The following is a 19,861-nucleotide window of genomic DNA, read 5'->3' as shown; positions in this document are numbered from 1 at the left end:
GATGGACAAATCGGTTCGATTTGGGCGAAGATCCAAATACGAGAATTCTTTAAATTTATTAAGCGATTCTTCACCCTTGAGCACGATATTTCAAAAAGTTTGCGCAACTTATAACGAAACTAGGTTGATGAGTTGGTTAGGCGACAAGAACAAGGCAATTCGATTTTCGTTCAAGTCCGAATCGAGATCCAGTCCATCAGTGGGGTATAAAACGTAAACTGATCAACCCGGTGGAGGTACGCATTCTACTAAGTGTCGTTTTAATTTGTAGTTATAATTTGTGGCCTTTCTTTTCTTAGATATATCTGATCACAACACTGCTCTGAGATAACTTTTCCAAATCGTGAGCAGCTCGTTCCAATAACTTTTTGGAATACCCATTGTTGTCAATGCTTTGAACAATTTAAAAAAAAAAGAAATAGATATTCATTTATTCACACCCAGTATATGGAGATAGATATGCATGTCCACACACAGGACTCGGGAGTGCAGAAGATGAGTGCTCACTTCGAAGTTCATACAGTTGCAAAAAAACAAATAAAAAAGATTACTGGCAAAAAGCCAAGATGACTCTACTTTGAAGAACATGATTTATTAGAGCCATAAATACAATACAAATGTAAACATGGTGGAGACTCCATCCTCATGTAACGCAACCCTAAAGTCGTGTTATCATGTGACACTATCATAAGTCGTTCAACTCGAACAGCACTCAGTAGAGAGCACATGCCTCCACCAAGGTGAACAGTTTATGTTTTGAATCCACTGATAGACCGGATCTGGATTCCGACCTGAACCAAAATCGAATCGGCTTGTTATTGTCACCTAAACAACTCATCCACCAGGTCTTGTCATAATCATTCCACAACTTTTTGAAATATCCTGCTATATATAATTTTTGGTCCCATCTCTCAATGGTGAAGAATCACTTTTATATTCTATATAATCCGAATCCAAATCTTCACCAATATTCGAATCTATTCTTCCTCGTCACAGACACAACCTGTCCACCAAGTTTTGTCCAAATCTGTCCATGTTGCTTGAGATATCCTGCTCACAGACAGACAGACAAACAGGGATGAAACACATAACCACCGTCCACCTTCGATGGCGCAGGTAATAAAGATTTGAACTAGGAAAGGTTCTGGGTCAATGACCGATTTAGTCACAGGTTACATTCCATCACTCTGGTCTCTGGCTTGTTTGGAGCCGGACAGACAACCTTATTATGTAGGACTCCCTCGGGGAGTGCCTGATAAGGAGTGTACACACACGTTGTGACACGGGTCGATGACTGGGCGGGAAAGAGAACGCCCCAATTTGTGGTTCACTTCAATGGGAACGCACAACACGTGCTGGAATGTCGAGGCAAGCACGAAAGGAACCCCATGACGCACACCTCGTCTCGTATACAAACCGAGGGATAACGTCAACCTGGCACAGCACGATCAAAGACGGGACGTACAATAGGGGGTGGTAAACTTATATGATCATATATGGCACGGGCTACAGCGATAGCACGGAAAATATCCTCTCTGGATTGGCTCACCTGCACGACCAAGTTCCCAGGTGCGTTACCGGCTCGAGTTCTCTTCCTCCTACACCTGCCTGGAATCCGCGCGAGGGCCGCATCCGTGGCCAGCTTGCCGGCCATAGGGACGGCGTGGGCATAATGCGCGAGCCAGAGCCTCCTTTAAAGAGACCTTCACGAGGATCGGTGACGAAACGGTATAAATTTACATAGCCACGCCCCCATCGGAAACCACGCCCCACACACCTTGCCATCAATGCGTCGCCTTGCGCTCCGTTTTCACGTCATCTGTTGGTGATCATTTGTTTGTGACGTCACAAAGGCAGCCGTTACTTCCCGAGATGCAAACTGTGGCCTCGAGTTTCAAGAAACGTCCGAAAATAATCTTTTCATTTTCAACTCCTAAAAATGAATCCCATCCATAATAGCATCCAGGAATAACATTTAAGGAATACGTTGTCCAAGATCAACTACATCTTAAACTGTTTAGTCATGGTACCACTCTGTGGTAATATTTAATGTTGACCCTTAGCTGTTTTACCTTGATGATGATGCTTAATTTAATTTTTGGGTCTGTTTTTTTTCTCGTTTTCCGTGCCGAATGCGCGTCATGTATGCATGTGCTACGAAACAATTTTTTTAAATGTTATGAAGGTAAATTACACTAGAGCCAGGCATTTGTAAGGGCACCACAGCCGACTCCGCTCGTGAAAAGGCTGAATGCACAATTCAGTGTTTTTTTTACAGATCTTGTGTCCGCAACCCCTCACTTTCTGTACCCGCCTTACCCATTCGTACCCAACTGCTCCAGGACTCTGTGTCTTTTGCACCTGAGAAGGTAGAGAAGTTTCTGGCAACTGACGACTGACTCTGCAACTGTACCATACGGCAACAGCTTACGTGTCCTAAAAATCTGCTTTGCTGCTCTTGCACATTCTCTCTCTCTTTTCCTCTTTTTCTCTCTCTGTCTCTCTGCCTCTCTGTCTCAAACCGATTAGCTTACTTTCTGAGCTGACATAAGCTAAGTTGACCGTAACCTAAGCTGAGCGATGTTTAAGGCAGGAAAGCCAGCCCAGAGTAGAGAGCAGTGCTCCGTCAAGCTGTGGATGAAAGCCTCACAGGTGGATAAGAGTTCAGGTGTGCCAAGGAAGGACTTCATACGACGGAGGTTGCCCAATTGGAGACTTGCTCTGTTGGCTAACTTTGAAATGAGGCTTTCCCAAGAGAGATAATGGTCGAGAGTGACCCACCTTTAGCTCTTTCACGAGCCTCGATTCAGTATGCAAAAAAAAAAAAAAAAGAGTTTGAGTGACTGAACTTATTTGAATAGGTTGTTAAGAAAGTATATGGGAAGGTTTGCCAGACGGTCCTTTCGGAGAGAGATACACTGAGAGTGTGAGATTTGTCAGGATTGAAAGACAAATTCCAAGTGTTTTACCAGCTCGTGATTTATACAACGTCTGAAGAGAGGGAAGAGGCTACCCGCCTGTGTATCTGAAGGATGAGGGATGTCATGGCAGAGGGCGGAGTCGTCAGCAAAGAAATAAAGGACTTTTCAGAGTCAGAGAGATCGTTGATAAATATTAGGAATAGGACTGGGCTCAAACCATAATTTATTGCCCCGTTAAACCACCCCCTCATCCACTCCCAAATTTCCATTTTTCCTTCCCGAGTTTGTTTATGTATGCATGTTATCCACCCACTGCATCTTCCTCTACCCGTCATCCCTTGTTTTCCGTCTCCATCTCTTTTGTCATTCGGCCCGGCTTTGGCATTTCCCCCTTCTCTTTCTGCTGTTCCTTTTTTTCCCTGATGCGTCCTGATCCATGCTATATTCTAGCACTTCCACGAACCTGGACTCTGTTAAAAAATATATATATACCCAGGAGGTGCGATAGACTGTAGAGCGAGTAATCGGTCACTAGTACAGATTTGGTAAGGGCAACTCAAGGTCGGTGACTCAGAGTTTTTGCATGCACTCATGATTGTATCTGAAATAAGATCTAAAATTACGTACTGCAAGATGGCTCCTCCGGAGTTTGGCAGGCAAGGCGTACGTACGTACGTGGGCGTGCGTTCATTAGGTTGGAGAACTAAAAAAATTATATTCTGATTGGTTACTCCCGACCGCATCCAGGCAACACCATATTATAATGAGTGGATACCAGAGATAATGTACCGTGTGGCAGAGACGGTGCTTATCGCTCCCATTAAGGTACAGCGATAGCTCTAAATGGGATACCTTAATGGCGGTTCACCACTGATAGTATGGAGTCGCATAATGACTGATATATATATATATATATATATATATATATATATATATATATATATATATATATATATATATATATATATATATATATATATATATATATATATATATATATATATATATATATATATATATACATACATACATATATATACATATATATATATATATACATATATATATATATATACATATATATATACATATATATATACATATATGTATATACTGTATATGTATATACTGTATATATATATATACTAGCTGAAACCCGTGGAACATCCACGGAAGGGAGGATGTGGTGTATGGATAGAGTGTCCCATTATGGATGGCATAGGGGAACGCTCATGGGATCCTCTTCTTCCGTTAAGCTCCAATTTTTTTCTCTTTAAGTTAAGTCCAATCAGTCCTCTCTGCTCGAAGTGCGCAGGCCATGCCTTCCCGCTCTCATACTTTTATTTCCGTTCGGTGTAGAAAGAGATTGACATATCGTTCGTCTGTTTTCAGCTCGTTATCTTTAAGCTTCCTTACGTCTCGCCAACTGCTACACCTCTCTGAGTTACGAGGATTTATGCAACGCACCCCGAGTATCGCAACGTCACTCCATTTAACTTTATTAAAATGACGATAAAGACGTTTCCTTATATATCCTAATTTAAAATGTTCAAGGGAATAAAAAGACCATTTGGTTCACACCACCCATGTTCACACCACTCGACTGTCCAATCAGCGGACGGCTCGCTTCGCCTTCGCCCAGCAGACGCCAATACGATGGCGTCGTAAGATGGCGTCGTATCGGCAGTTAATCGGATGCTTTTGGGCCCCAACGTCGGCTAATTCAGATTTTTCGAGTATGTCTGTACGTGATAAACAAAGAGCGCGGTTCATAGATCGTAAATCCATGAGTGCCGTGGGCATCGGGTCACTGGGTGCGGCATAAAAGGGATAACAAAGTCGAGTCCTTACGGTATTATTATACAGATATATGTATATACTGTATATATATATATGTACATACATATATATATATATACATGTACATACATATATACATATATATATATATACATATATACATATATATATACATATACACATATATATATTGTTGCGGATATGGGATTTACATCCATCCATATCCGCTTGTAAATATTCCCCTATTTCCTCAGTACTTCCCAACTATCCCCAATTCCCCATTCCCTAGTCCCATTTTCTGTAAACAACACTCTGTAGACCCGACCTTCCCCTATTTCCCCCATTAAATGTCGCATCCAGGTCCACCGCATCTCACGTAGACAACTATAGGACATCTTGCTAGTTATTCTTAGTCTATGTCAGTTAAGGACTCGTTTCCATTAATTCTGACTCTTCGTTGCACCAGAATGTGATTGTATGGCACCGTTAGGAAGTTTAGGACCTCCCAATACCTCCCCGCAGCTCTTCCTCACGGTTCAACAACAACAACAACAACAACAGCGGCGGCGGCGCGGGGAGTGTGCTTCCTCACTCCGGCTTGGTTGGTAGGGGGTGTTGGGAGCAACACCAGGCCTCTCCAACGAGCCGCCATTGAACATGTGCTCGACGGGGTTACCAAGTAGGGGCTCGCTGTCAGCTCCACGTCAAGGGCGGAGCCCGGTAACCCCCGCACCCAATAGAAGCGGCGGACCGATCCCATCTGGGGCAGAGCCAACGAGCCGAGGGCGTGTGACTCCCCGCTGAGCATGCGCAGGAGGAGGGAGGTGACGTCAGATGCGCGCTGAGCTTGAAGCAAGAAGGACGCCACCTCCGAGCGCTGTGACACCTCCCTGCATCTTTTGGACCGTGCTTTATCCTGTCCCTGAGCCAAGGTGCACCTTGTGCTATCAACCGACCTGTCCTTCCCTGCCATCAATCCCTGTGTAAGTCAGTCTTGTTCCGTTTGTCTGTGGTCTGTCGGGGATAAGATAAGACTGTAACTAAGTGCCCATCTTTTCTGTGTCTTTACCTCATTACCTTGTAATCTACCCCTTTTCTCCACCACCAATTATATCCTCCTCCGGAGGTCTTGAGAACTGTACCCCTTGCGTCGTTTCATCTATCCCAGTCGTTGTGTCTTTTCCATCATTGATTTAGCGTAGCGCGATTTGGTCAACGTTCGAGTAGAATCGGGTAAACTGTGCGAACACGGCGGCCATTCCGCTCGGTCAAGCAACATCTTAAGCCGTGTCCGTAACAATTGGTGTCGGGAAGTGAGATTGGACCCGAAGCGCGCTTCACGCGCTCGAAATTATTAACGGTGAAATTTGTTTTGTTTTAAAATAAAAACCCGAATTTTGGAAGTCGCGCTATGGCAGATCAAGACGGCTGGGTTCCGGTAGAGGAGAGTGAGGCAGGGTCGATCCAGGACCAAATTGAGGGACAAGAGGAGAGCGAAGCAGTGAGGGCGGCAGGTTCACAAAATGGCGTCCTCGCGCACGAGGTTACGGGCGCGCAAAATGGCGCCTCGCAGATGGCTACGGCGACCGCGCCCACGACCGTAGCAGCGCCGCTGGTAGATTTGAACCTTTTTTTTATACAAATGAAGGCCCTTATGGCCCAGAATAGCGAACAATTGGAACAAAGAATGGGCAAGCAATTAAGGGAGGACATGGGGGCCAATAGCCAACGGTTAGAACAAAGGATGGGGTCCAATAGCGAGAAATTGAGGGAGGACATGGGGGCCAATAGCCAACGGTTAGAACAAAGGATGGGGGCCCAGATCGGAGGGTTAGGGAGTAGAATAGAGGGATTAGACAATAGATTAGGGGAAATACAGGAGGGGTTAATGGGGGTGGAAAATAGAATGGCTGCCCAGGAGAATCAGATAGAGGGAGTGAAAAATGGGTTAGAGGGGTTAGAAAACAGTATGGAAGGCAAATTGAGGGACATGAGGGACCAAGCGGAAAGGGAAGTTAAACAAATGGGGCAGCAGATAGAGGGGGTCAGAATGGGGGTAGAAACTAAATTGGATGCTCACAGGGAGGAAATGGAGCAGATGAGGGTGGCATCTGGGCAGGAGATGCAAGTGATGGGAGAGGAGATCAGAAGAGGTGTGAGTGAGGAGGTCGGATGAGTGCGCGAGGAGGTGAGGCACTGTAAGGAGCGCATGGAGAAGGAGGTGAGAAAGGGGACTGTAAAATTGCAAGGTGGTATAGAGGAGTTGACGCTGGGAGTAGAACAACTGACAGTGGGACAAAAGGAGTTGGGGGACCAGGTAAAGAAGAACACAGCGGTAATAGAGGGTTTAAAATCGACACAGAAGGAGATGAAAAAGGACGTAGGGGTAATTAAAAAAGAGTGTCAGACGGTACATGAGGACCTGACGAGGAAAATGAACAAGGTGGTAGAGGTGATGGAGGTTAAAGAGCGGGAGGTGCGGGAGCATATAGAAAAAAATAAGGTGGAGTTAGAGGAAGAACTTAAGGGGGCGCACGAGGAGATGAAGGAGGTGAAGCAGAAATTAGAAGAAGTGGAAGAAGGGGTGAGCGAAATTAAGAAGCGACGGAGAGAGGATAAGAAAGAGATAAAGGAGGAAGTAAAAGAATTGGTCCAAAGTCTGTGTTCGGGGATCGTGATGATGTGCTCATTAACCGGATGAGGGATTCGTAGGTGATGGAGGAGAAGCGAAGAGAAAGAGGACCCGGTGTAAGTGGTGACCAATATGGTCGTGCGTATGATGCGCCAGGTGATTTAATAAGCTTGGGGGTCGAGATGGACCCGGGTGTTCGTGAGAGGCCGTTGGTGAAGTGTGCGACAGGTCTGGGGTGCGAAAAAGGAGGTGTGCGAGAAAGTCCGACTCTGGGGTGTGTGAGGAAAGAGTGCGCAGTCAAGAGTGAGGGAGAATGCACGCCTGTGGTGAGTGTTACAGAGGGTGTAACGGGAGAGTGTGCACAAGAGTGTGCGCGAGAAAGGTGTGTAACGGACAGGTGCATGAGGAAAGAGTGCGCTGTCAAGAGTGGAGGTGAGAGTAGTAAGAGTGACACGGAGCGTGAGTTGGTTGTGACAGGTGAGCGAGGATGTACACCTGGAATGGAAGGATGCACACCTGGAATGGTAGAGCGTGTGTGGGAATGCACACTTGAGTTGGTCGTGAGGCACGTGGTTGGGTGTGTGAGTGAAAGCACACCTGTGATTGTCACAGAGGAGGTGACCGAGGAAGGGGCGCGAAGAGGTGTGTTGGTGAGGTGTGCGAGCGACGAATGTGTGCCAAGGTGTTCGGTGGTCAGGTGTGTGACCAAGTCTGGGAGCGGAATGAGTGTACCGAGGTGTGTAAGGAAAGGTACGAGGAGCATGGGAACAGCTGGAGGTATGAGCAAAAAAGGGGTAGCGTATGTGTGTAACCATGCAGGTGAGGCATCGACGGTAACCGGGTTAGAGGTTAGAACGACTTATAGCCGAATCGGGCCCTCGGTGCGCGTCGGGCAGCTTTGCGTGCCGCGAGGACCAGCGGGGATCCGAACCACGGCGGTTTCGAAAGAACCGCCGTACGCGATCCACGCCGGGCCGCGCTTTGAACGGCCGCGTCCGTGCTCCATTAAGCGGAGCGGGCAGCCCGATAGGAAGGGTCGTCATGGCGACCACTTTTTGTTGAGGCATTCCGGCAGGTCGAGATCGGGCCATGGGATGGCTCCGTGCCGAGATGGTGCGTGGGACCTCGGCCCGGGTAAACCTCCTTCCCTGCACCGAATGCGGGACGTATCCAGCCGCTGGCACCAAACAACCCGCATTCATGGCTTGGCTGTATGAAGCCGAGCTTTAGAAGTTAATTGGCGCACCGAGAGGCATTAGTAAGTAGACTGTAATGACGAGGATAGTGTTTTGGCCCCGAAATTAGAAAAACAAAATTTGATGATTGGCAAAGGATTGGCAGTAATGATTGGCAGATGATGAGTAGTGATTGGCAAATTTTTGATTTGTTGAAATTTGATGTGCAAAATTGGTAGTGGGAGATGCCCGATGTGGTGGGATGGCAACTCTGTCATCCCTCACAAATGGGGGCAAATGCGCTATAGATTAGGGGGTGTATGGCAGTGAAAACTAGCCCGGGTGGGTTAGGATATTGTGTGTAGGGATCTAGAAGAGATTGACATTAGGTAACGTTAAGGTTTAGCTAGTGACTGATACCTGTAGTGGGGACGCAGGTAGTTTAGTGTGGATGATAATGACGAGGGAGCGCAATAGTTTAAAGGGACGACTGGGAAGCGCAAGTTTCAGAGGGGAGTAGTTAGATGAGATGATGCTGTGTGAGAACTGGACAGGTGTGTGGAGCAGTGAGTGTTGTGGATCAGCGCGAATGCGCTTAGGGGAGAGAAGGGTGCAGGCGGCACCAAGTATGAGTGCACAGGTGTGCAAGTACAGGTGTGTGGAATACATGGAGTATTGGAATGAGTGGTGTGGAGAGAGTTGGAGTAAGTGGTACGGAGTGGTGTGCATGGTGCGAAGGTGTGGATGGGGGAGGAGTGGACCCCTTTTCACGAGTACCCGGGGAGGGTAGTTTAAAGAATAGGTAGAGGGTATAGGTAAATTGTGGTTGGATATTGGCATTTGTGGTGCGGTTGCAGAATGGTATTGTGGATGGGTGCATTAGTGTTGTGGAAATGGCTGGGCGTGTAGCCTGTTAGTGTGTGTAGTTGGTTTGGGCACTCCACCACTGTGAGGATGTCGGCCAGGTGAGGCCGCAGGTGGGCTCTGGGAGCCGTTAGTGTCAGTGGGTGCCTGAGGATCCCGGGTGTGGATCGGGCAGCCCGTGCCAGAGAGGGCACTGAGGGGGTGAGAGTGCGAGAGGGCCTTCCCCAGTTAGTTAGGTTAGGGTGAGGAGCAGGTGAGCTCGGGTGGCAACTACAGTGGTGGAGGTGTGCAGGTGGGTAGACCTGCTGGGAGAGCTACACGTCGCAGCCCAGAAATTGTGCAAGGGCACCGGGAGATGAATCGGGGGAGTGAGACCCCAAATTGAGAAGCACCACAGTTGGTCAATGGGAATTGGTTTTTAGAACCCATAGTGTAAGTTGGCCAATGGATTGGCAGGGAAAGACCCCGGGTAATGTAAAGTTGTTAAAGTCATTTAGGAAACTAGGACGTGCCCGTACGTGGGTGCCCGTTCCTTGCCAAAAAAAAAAAAAAAAAAAAATTTCCAAATTTAAATCAAGTGTACCTCCCTGTCTTTGCTAGCCATGACATTCGATGCCATTGACCATTGCCACTCCTACGCCACGGTGAGGCGACAGGGTAGGATTTGTAGGAGACCTGAAAGTGCAGTGTCAGTATGTATTCCATGTTCGAATTGTTTTAGTTTAAAAATAGTTTAAAAAAAAAAAGGTTTGCAAAGCATATCACCAAATTGAAACAGAATTGAAACAGAGCAGAATTCTTACTACAAATTATTACATTACAAATCTTATTCGTTAATGTTAATTCCCTGCCATCACCCTCTGCCATCACCCTCTGCCATCACCCTCCCATCACCCTGCCATCACCCTCTCATCACCCTGCCATCACCCTCCCATCACCCTGCCCCATCACCCTGCCCCATCACCCTCCCATCACCGTCCCATCACCCTGCCATCACCCTCCCACCACCCTCTGCCATCACCCTCTGCCATCACCCTCCCATCACCCTGCCATCACCCTCCCATCACCCTGCCATCACCCTCCCATCACCCTGCCCCATCACTCTCCCCCATCACCCTCCCATCTCCCTCGCATCACCCTGCCATCACCCTCCCATCACCCTCCCATCACCCTGCCATCACCCTCCCTTAACTCATCTTACTTAACTCATCACCCTGCCCCATCACCCTCCCATCACCCGCCCATCACCCTGCCATCACCCTCCCACCACCCTCTGCCATCACCCTCTGCCATCACCCTCTGCCATCACCCTGCCATCACCCTCCCACCACCCTCTGCCATCACCCTCTGCCATCATCCTCTGCCATCACCCTCCCATCACCCTCCCATCACCCTGCCATCACCCTCCCATCACCCTGCCCCATCACCCTGCCCCATCACCCTCCCATCTCCCTCGCATCACCCTGCCATCACCCTCCCATCACCCTGCCATCACCCTCCCTTAACTCATCTTACTTAACTTAACATCACCCTCCCTTAATATTACATTAACAATTATAATCATTACAAAATTTACAAATTTCATTACAAATAACAAATTACAAAAAATTAGCACCAAATTGAAACAGAATTGAAACAGAGCAGAATTCTTTTCGAAACAATTGTTCTTAAATAAACAAAGAATAATAAAAATTGTCTACATGTACATTGTACACACCTTTATGTCGTTAGCACCTCTTCATAAACAACATTGCAGAGGAAACGGCGCTTCTTCTTTGTTTCCTCGTCCTGGGCAAGAATGCGGAGGCTGCAGGATCTGCCAACCCTACAGGCCGCCACGTAGAACTGACAATGGCTGAAGAAGTCTCTTGGGCAGAAGATCCCAACATGGTGTAGCGACTGGCAAAAGAAGTTGTGCACTTTTTTTGATGAATTCTTTTCGAAACAATGTTTCTTCAAGCAATAAATAAAGAATAAAAATTGTCCACATGTACACACCTGTATGTCGTTAGCAGCTCTTCATAAACAACATTGCTGAGGAAACGGCACTTCTCCAGGAGATCCTAACATGGTGTACGACTGCCAAAAAAAGTTGTGCACGTTATTTTGAAGAATTATTTTCGAAACAATTATTCTTCAATAAATAAATAATAATAAAAATTGTCTACATGTACATTGTACACACCTTTATGTCGTTAGCACCTCTTCATAAACAACATTGCTGAGGGAACGGCGCTTCTTCTTTGTTTCCTCGTCCAGGGCAAGAATGCGGAGGCTGCTGGATCTGCCAACCCTACAGGCCGCCACGTAGAACTGACAATGGCTGAAGAAGTCTCTTGGGCAGAAGATCCCAACATGGTGTAGCGACTGCCAAAAGAAGTTGTGCACTTTTTTTGATGAAATCTTTTCGAAACAATTGTTCTTCAATCAATAAGGAAATAATAAAAAGTGTCCACATGTACACACCTGTATCTCGTTAGCAGCTCCTCATAAACAACATAGCTGAGGAAACGGCACTTCTCCAGGAGATCCTAACATGGTGTACGACTGTCAAAAAAAGTTGTGCACTTGTTTTGATGAATTAGTTTCGAAACAAATTTTCTTCAATAAATAAATATCAATAAACAAAGAATAATAAAAATTGTCTACATGTACATTGTACACACCTTTATCTCGTTATCACCTCTTCATAAACAACATTGCTGAGGAAACGGCGCTTCTTCTTTGTTTCCTCGTCCAGGGCAAGAATGCGGAGGCTGCTGGAACTGCCAACCCTACTGGCCGCCACGTAGAACTGACCATGGCTGAAGAAGTCTCTTGTGCAGAAGATCCCAACATGGTGTAGCGACTGTCCTTGGGATTTATTCACAGTCATGGCAAAGCAGGGTCGTACCGGAAACTGCCGACGCCGCAGAGTGAACGGGAACATGTTGTCAGATGGACTCAAGGTTATGCGTGGAATGAGCAATGTGCGTCCAGAATTGACACCCATCACAGATTTTGCAACCAACAGATTTGGAAGGATCTGAAGTATGATGTACCTTGAGCCATTGCAGTGCCCGCTTTGCTGGTCGAAGTTTCGCAGCAGCATGATTACCATACCCACCTTGAGAGAGATTCGATGTGGAGGCATACCAGATGGACAGAGGGTGTTCAGGAACTCAGGCGGATACAAATGATCACCCTCAGATTCCGCTGTATCGACGCTACAGCAAACATGTTCCTCCCCTGGAAATATGGTCGTCATGTAGGCATTTACCTGATCGACTTCGGAATTGGTCGGACATAGTATAACACGCTCGCATAGCCACTTGGGGTTGCTAATGTTGTTATGCAAGTCTTCGTACACCCAAGTGACAATATCCTGAAGTTTTTCACCTGGAAGAATGAGCGGTTCCCTGAGCTCAAAAGCAAATTCACCCTGTTCTGGATTGACAGGAATCTTCCCTTCACCCAGATCCAGCAGGAATTTTGCAAAAGCAGATTCGTCCTGTTGTTCTCCAGCACCCTGCATGATCCTCATGTTTACTCTGAGACGAAGTATCTGCACTTTTCTCCACAGGTATGAGCTCTTGAAGCACCTTCCAACTATGTCAATACGGCTACCGTGTGGCACAACAGTAAGGATCTGCCTCCAGTCACCACTGAAAACCATTGTAATGCCGCCAAATGGTTCCTCTGAGCCCCGAAGCCACTGGAATGTTCGATCTGCTGCCTCCAATGCTCGACGATCCATCATTGAAACCTCATCCACCACCATTAGATTAGTCATGCGTATGAGTGCTGCAGTGGTGTCATTTTCACTGATGTTGCAAGTGGACTCATCAGTGAGAATGAGAGGACACTTGGTCCTACTATGGAAGGTGGCCCCTTTAGGCAGCAGCGTAGCTGCAATACCACTTGCAGCAGTTGCAAGAGCCACTTTGCCCATTGCTCGCACTTTGTTGAGTATATGAGACAATGTGAATGTTTTCCCAGTCCCACCACTTGCATCAACTGCAAGCATGCAGCCATGTCCGTGTTCCACACTCCGCATCACTTTATCGACAACAACGCGCTGCTCGTCATTAAGCAGGCACTCTGTTTGAGCGATGTGAGCCTCAAGTTCTCCTATATTGTGCACTGTTTCGTGCTCGATGACGCGCGGAATGCGAGACTGGAAATGAACTGGTTCAGGCTCAGGAAGGCCAAAGGTCTTACTGAGCGAAAAGCCGTGGCACTCAACTTTGTTCCTCAGCTCTAGTAGCACTGCACTCACAATGCGTCCATTTGGTTCATTCACACCTGCTGCACGCATGAAGTCCTCGCACAGCACATACTTGTGCCTTTCCCAGAACTGCACGTGGTTGCCTCTGAGAACGAATATGAGCATGTTGGCAAATACTTCGCGGACTGCAGGGCCAAATGCAATATTTGCAGCCTCTTCCATAACAGAATCCACCTCCTGGTCATTGTCAACGATGCCATATGCAATGCAGGCTGCCAGATAGGTCTCCATGAGCCTACCACCAACACGACGGAGATCCAGAAAGCATGTGGGGCCAGGCACGCGGTACAGTAGCATGCGGAGATAGTACAACTCGGCAGTATGTGAGTTGACGGGAATAATGGGGAGCCGCCCAACCGTATCAGCCATACGGTTATCCTGGAAACTCAGCCTTCTCTTCCGCAATTGAAACCTTTTCCTCAAGTAGGTGAAGTGTTGGAATACATCTGGATATAGAACATGACGCATGTGTGGATGGAGATTCATGGCTTCGAAAAAGGCGGTGAGGGTTGTTGCAGGGGGTCCTGACTCTGCCACGTTCTGTACGGCACCTTCGTCATTGAACGTGATCACCTGCTCATCCTGTAGATGGAGTGCCAGCATCTCGACTGGTGGGTACTTGTGTTGAATGGGGAAATCGTATATGCGCCAGTATCCCTCAGATGCGGTGATGTAACGCCCTAGTTCGTAGCATGCCACTTCATCATGTCGTAATGCCTCTCGCATCCTCTCATGAGGCTCTAGTCTGACCAGGCACTGGTCCGGGCCCTTTTCAAGGTATTTGTACAGGTACTTGACACAGGTGACAGCACAGACGATCTCAAGGTTGATGTGAGCATCGTACCTGAGGACAATATATGGATTGTAAGGCACAACCCATGCATTGTTAACTAATACGTTAGCACCGCCTCGTATTGTCTTCATGATGGGATCACCAGGTGCTGCTTCTGCCCGTCTTCTGTACAGGGGATAGGAGTCATCAGAGAAGCTTGTCGTTTGTCGTAGGGCTTTGGGATAGTCCTTTGTGCACTTCCGGTCTGCCATGCAAGGGCTCAAGATGTTCCATTCCCCACATGGGCCGTGAATCATGTGTGATGTCACGATACGGTGTAGTTCCGGATTTGTGAGTCTGTCAAGAATCTCAGCAGAGACCACGCGATCGACATCTGCTGGTGTTCTGGGCTTGTCGCGAGGTACCACGGTCAGGAGCATGTGTATATGGGGAAGGTGACGCTTTTGCGTTTCCTTCACCATCACGTAAGCGTCCACATGCCCCAAGATGTCATGCTTGAGGATGTCTGCGAGGAGTGCTTCCACCTTCATATGAAACACCCGGGCGATGATATCAGGTCTTGCATTGGGTGGCTGACCCTCAAAAACCGAGTCTTTAATTTCTGGCCACTTTGGGTTGCAGGTGAATGTTAGGAAAAAGTCTGGTTTTCCCTTGACTCGGACTAAAGCCATTGCATCCTGAAACTCTTTGGCATACCAACGTGGCGACCCATAAATTGACGGTGGCAGAATGGTGAGGCGTCCAGGTATCACCTCAGCATCACTGTTCAACGCATCAACGATGATCTTATACTTTTCTGCCTTAATTGACTTCTGGTTGCAGCGAATCCAATTGAGATGGTGTGACTCAATTTTTGCCATCATGTCGCATACGTACTGCTGTGTCAACTTTCCACCACGAAGCAGTAGATTGAAGTGATGAGTAGGATCACGTACTTGTAGATGGTAGCGGTAGAAAGTTGTTGGCGTTGTCCCTGCCAACTCAGTGTGGTACCCCTGAGAGCCGCAGGGTAGCAGAAGTATGTATGATAGTGGGTCATACGCTGGATGCATGGCATCTATTGTCTGTAAACCTCCTCCTCTGAGGTGAACAGCGACTGCCAGCCTTCCAAACTGCTCTGTTGTCATTGCCCCTGGAGCAATGACAGCCACATCGCTGTCTGGTGAGGGAAGGTTGACGGTACCATGATGAAGGTCTCGGCGCCGCGTGCGACCTGTTAACACAATATTCAGTTCATTGGCGCTATCATTATGAACCACATACTCAATGGCTGATTTGAATTGCTGGACGTATGGGTTGCACTCATGAATGGCCTGTTGTGCTCTTAGCAAAAACTGCTCATTCAGGCCACTGTTCGAGGTGTGGGCACGACGATAATCCAGCTCATGGGCTGGATCGTGAAAGTAGATCTGAGCAAAGCGTGGGGTACAACCCAGATCGGCAAGAGGAGCACCAATGTAATGGTAAACCTTACCTTGTATGCGCACTCCAGGATTGAAGCCAGGCATACGTATCTCTCGGACACCGATACTTGCCATTGCCAGCGCGTTGTTGTACTGTTTCGCGTGCTTCACAAAGTCCTGGTTAAGGAAAAGGTTTTTAATAGCATCTGGAGGTTGTGATGGAATTGAACCGGGTTTTGGATTCGTAGGATCATGCATAAGATCGACCTTGCCGTGGTTGCAGCAAAATCCTCTTCTCTCCTCGTTCCACACCAAAGCAGCACAATGCGAGCATTTAGTGCATTGAAATATTGAGGTCCTGCTCAACGCGTGCCTGTACTCACCATGAAGTACCTCTCGGAAGAAATCGGTATCATCGCATCGAGCAAGGTTGTGATTGTCATGGTGAGCCTGCTCTAGTCTCACACGGTGTACATCCTGATGGCGCAGGGCATCCCTTACTTGCCGGTCTTCTCGCTGGTGAGGGATTTCTTCTGCACGACGCCTTGCCTCGCGTCCAGTGTTGTCTGCCAAGCGAGCAGTCCGTTCTTCATCCGTTTCTTCTGCACGACGCCTTGCCTCGCGTCCAGTGTTGTCTGCCAAGCGAGCAGTCCGTTCTTCATCCGTTTCTTCTGCACGACGCCTAGCCTCGCGTCCAGTGTTGTCTGCCAAGCGAGCAGTCCGTTCTTCATCCGTTTCTTCTGCACGACGCCTTGCCTCGCGTCCAGTGTTGTCTGCCAAGCGAGCAGTCCGTTCTTCACCCGTTTCTTCTGCACGACGCCTTGCCTCGCGTCCAGTGTTGTCTGCCAAGCGAGCAGTCCGTTCTTCATCCGTTTCTTCTGCACGACGCCTTGCCTCGCGTCCAGTGTTGTCTGCCAAGCGAGCAGTCCGTTCTTCACCCGTTTCTTCTGCACGACGTCTTCTCACGCGCGTAACGACGCGTGTCAGGCGAGCAGCTCGTTCTTCGTCAGATTCCATTGCGCGTGCACGACGTGCAGCTTCGTTCCTTCGGTCTCGTAAACGGCGACTCGATTGGGGCATTGTCTTTATCTACAATCTATCTATAAGATAGACAGTAAGTATATAGACGGTAAGTATAATATAGAAAAGATAGAATAGATAGATCTAACAATAAGACAGTGGTAAGATACAATCGAGACAGTTAGTCGTCACTTTCGTAAGGCCGGAAGTGAAGTCGTCACTGTCCGGAAGTTCGCAAATCGCAGTTACGATTATTTTAGTGTTAATGCCCAATTATTCAATTAGCGCCAACGTATTTTGTTTTTTTGCAATTTAATCGCAAGGAAAAGTAGAAAGAGAAGAGGGAAAAAAAGAAAAGCCTTGCCTTGCTGCAAACAGCTGCTGCAAACAACAACAACAGTGAAGTCTTCACTGTCCGGAAGTTCGCATATCGCAGTGACGATTATTTTAGTGTTAATGCCCAATTATTCAATTAGCGCCAATGTATTTTGGTTTTTTGCAATTTAATCGCAAGGCAAAGTAGAAAGAGAAGAGGGGAAAAAGGAAAAGCCTTGCCTTGCTGCAAACAGCTGCAGCAAACAACAACAACAAAAAACAACTTTGAAACCACGTGGCAGTAACGACCACAGAACCCCCCCCCCCCCTCTATTTACATGAAATGGTTTGGTCCATTCGCAAAGCCAGTAACGACCACAGAACCCCCCCCCCCCCCCCTCTATTTACATGCAATGGTTTGGTCCAAAGCGAACGGCTTGCGGAGTTTGGTAAAGAAATCGCCATAGCTCGGTAACTACTTGTCCGATTAATATGAAACCTTGAAAAGGCACATCCTCGGGTCCCCAGCAATATACCTGGCAAGTTTCAAGTATATCGGACCGGTAGTTGTCGAGAAACAGCGGTCGCATACACACACACACACACACACACACACACACACACACACACACACACACACACACACACACAGATTACTGGAATTATAGATAGATAGTTAGGATTGATGAACCTGTCGCACCATACGCAGCCACTTACCTGAGATGATGATGACTCCACACCTGTGTTCCTTTGTTCTGTGTTGCAGGAAGGGAGAATTGCTGTGTGGATTTGTGAGACGCATCACGACGTGGATGAGACATTGGGGTGATTCCATCTCTCCCTCCTTAGGAGGGACTGATGATGAATTGGTGATGGCAAATTTTGATGAGAGTTGGAAATGGAAAATTTGATTGGTTAGGAGGGAGAGAAGACGAATTTGGTTTATGGGAGGAACGGGGAAGACAGTAGGGACGTTTGTTGATGTGTAAAGTAGATGTTTATGGGTAGTGTTGTGTTTTGTGGATACAGTAAGGGGTAAGGGAGGGGCAATGTAGGTTACCTGGTGGGGGGGGGGGGGGGGACGTACGGTAGGAACGTACCTGTCTCACCTGGTTCCCATGTGCCCCCAGTGTGCATTACCTTATATTGCGTGCACTTTGCGCCCTTACCACCTTACTCACTTGTCTTCTTTTGTCTCCCACCTCCGAGGATCTGGCTTTGGGGCAGAGAGAGAGGAGAGAGAGGTGCTGGCTCTGCAGTTGTGGGCCTGTACTTCCGCTGCTTGCTGCCTGGATCGATACACCATATGGACCGCAATTTTGGTGGCCGCCCACAATGGACCGCAGTTCTTTTGCGGGCAAGCACCACCCGTGGATGGACCTCTGGGTCAACGGGGCACCTATGCCATACAGGTGAACCACTTTTAGTTGGCCCCCCTGACGGCCACAATTTAGAAATGGACGCGGTTGGCGCCTTTCTTTATTTCTAAAGAAGCCAGAAGGCCAAGTGCACTACATGAAGGCAAGACCAGCGGCAGAACATCGGCCGGCTGCGACACCACCGGTGACTATGAACACTTTATTGGTGCACCGGATGGTGCTGACTGTGTGTATGGGGTGGTGCTTTTGGTGCTTGGACGGGGTGCTCTGCACATTATTAAAGGCCGTAGGGCCACAGGGCACTCGTGGGTTGGTGTATCGATGCTGGCATGCGTGCTCTCTCTATGCATAACATCTGCATGTGTTCCTCAAAGAACAGGTCCTGGATCGTAGTGTAAATATCAGTCAGTCTTGTGTAAATAATGCTCCCTACCGGCTGTATGCTTAGTTTGAGAATGCTTTCCGCGATTCGGTTATCCTGTGGGTGTGTTTCTGTTAGGAGAAGGGTGCAACGTCACAGGGGGACATATTTACTCATTTGTGAACATCTGTAAAACTGTCGCACTCAGGGTTGAGTTAATAGTAGAGGGAACTACATCTGAGTGCCACACTAAAGTAGGTAAAAATTTATCGGGTCGGGTTGCCCCGAGGTAGAGAAGGGTGCAATGTTGCGGATATGGGATTTACATCCATCCATATCCGCTTGTAAATATTCCCCTATTTCCTCAGTACTTCCCAACTATCCCCAATTCCCCATTCCCTAGTCCCATTTTCTGTAAACAACACTCTGTAGACCCGACCTTCCCCTATTTCCCCCATTAAATGTCGCATCCAGGTCCACCGCATCTCACGTAGACAACTATAGGACATCTTGCTAGTTATTCTTAGTCTATGTCAGTTAAGGACTCGTTTCCATTAATTCTGACTCTTCGGTGCACCAGAATGTGATTGTATGGCACCGTTAGGAAGTTTAGGACCTCCCAATACCTCCCCGCAGCTCTTCCTCACGGTTCAACAACAACAACAACAACAGCGGCGGCGGCGCGGGGAGTGTGCGTCCTCACTCCGGCTTGGTTGGTAGGGGGTGTTGGGAGCAACACCAGGCCTCTCCAACGAGCCGCCATTGAACATGTGCTCGACGGGGTTACCAAGTAGGGGCTCGCTGTCAGCTCCTCGTCAAGGGCGGAGCCCGGTAACCCCCGCACCCAATAGAAGCGGCGGACCGATCCCATCTGGGGCGGAGCCAACGAGCCGAGGGCGTGTGACTCCCCGCTGAGCATGCGCAGGAGGAG

The 19,861-nt window shown here is 48.0% G+C and overlaps 1 protein-coding gene across 3 annotated transcripts in view; it reads right to left on the bottom strand.

The window, feature by feature from the left end:
• LOC137423917 (uncharacterized) overlaps positions 1 to 19,861 on the bottom strand; it is a 216,932-nt gene that overhangs the window by 119,067 nt on the left and 78,004 nt on the right. Inside the window, exon 1 of one of the 3 annotated variants that reach the window (XM_068111449.2) lies at positions 1,550 to 1,719. The exons of 1 other annotated variant lie outside the window; for it this stretch is intronic. In XM_068111449.2, the coding sequence (XP_067967550.1) occupies positions 1,550 to 1,654 (105 nt within the window). In that variant the 5' untranslated portion in view covers positions 1,655 to 1,719. Of the gene's footprint in view, positions 1 to 1,549; positions 1,720 to 19,861 lie in introns of those variants that run through there. One more of the 3 variants, XM_068111450.2, reaches the window with a different exon arrangement.

Source organism: Myxine glutinosa, chromosome 3, assembly GCF_964187855.1.
Source record: "Myxine glutinosa chromosome 3, kmMyxGlut1.1, whole genome shotgun sequence".
Classification (NCBI taxonomy): Eukaryota; Metazoa; Chordata; class Myxini; order Myxiniformes; family Myxinidae; genus Myxine; species Myxine glutinosa.
The sequence above is the reverse complement of the archived record's forward strand: the minus strand, read 5'-3'. Positions and strand labels throughout refer to the sequence as shown.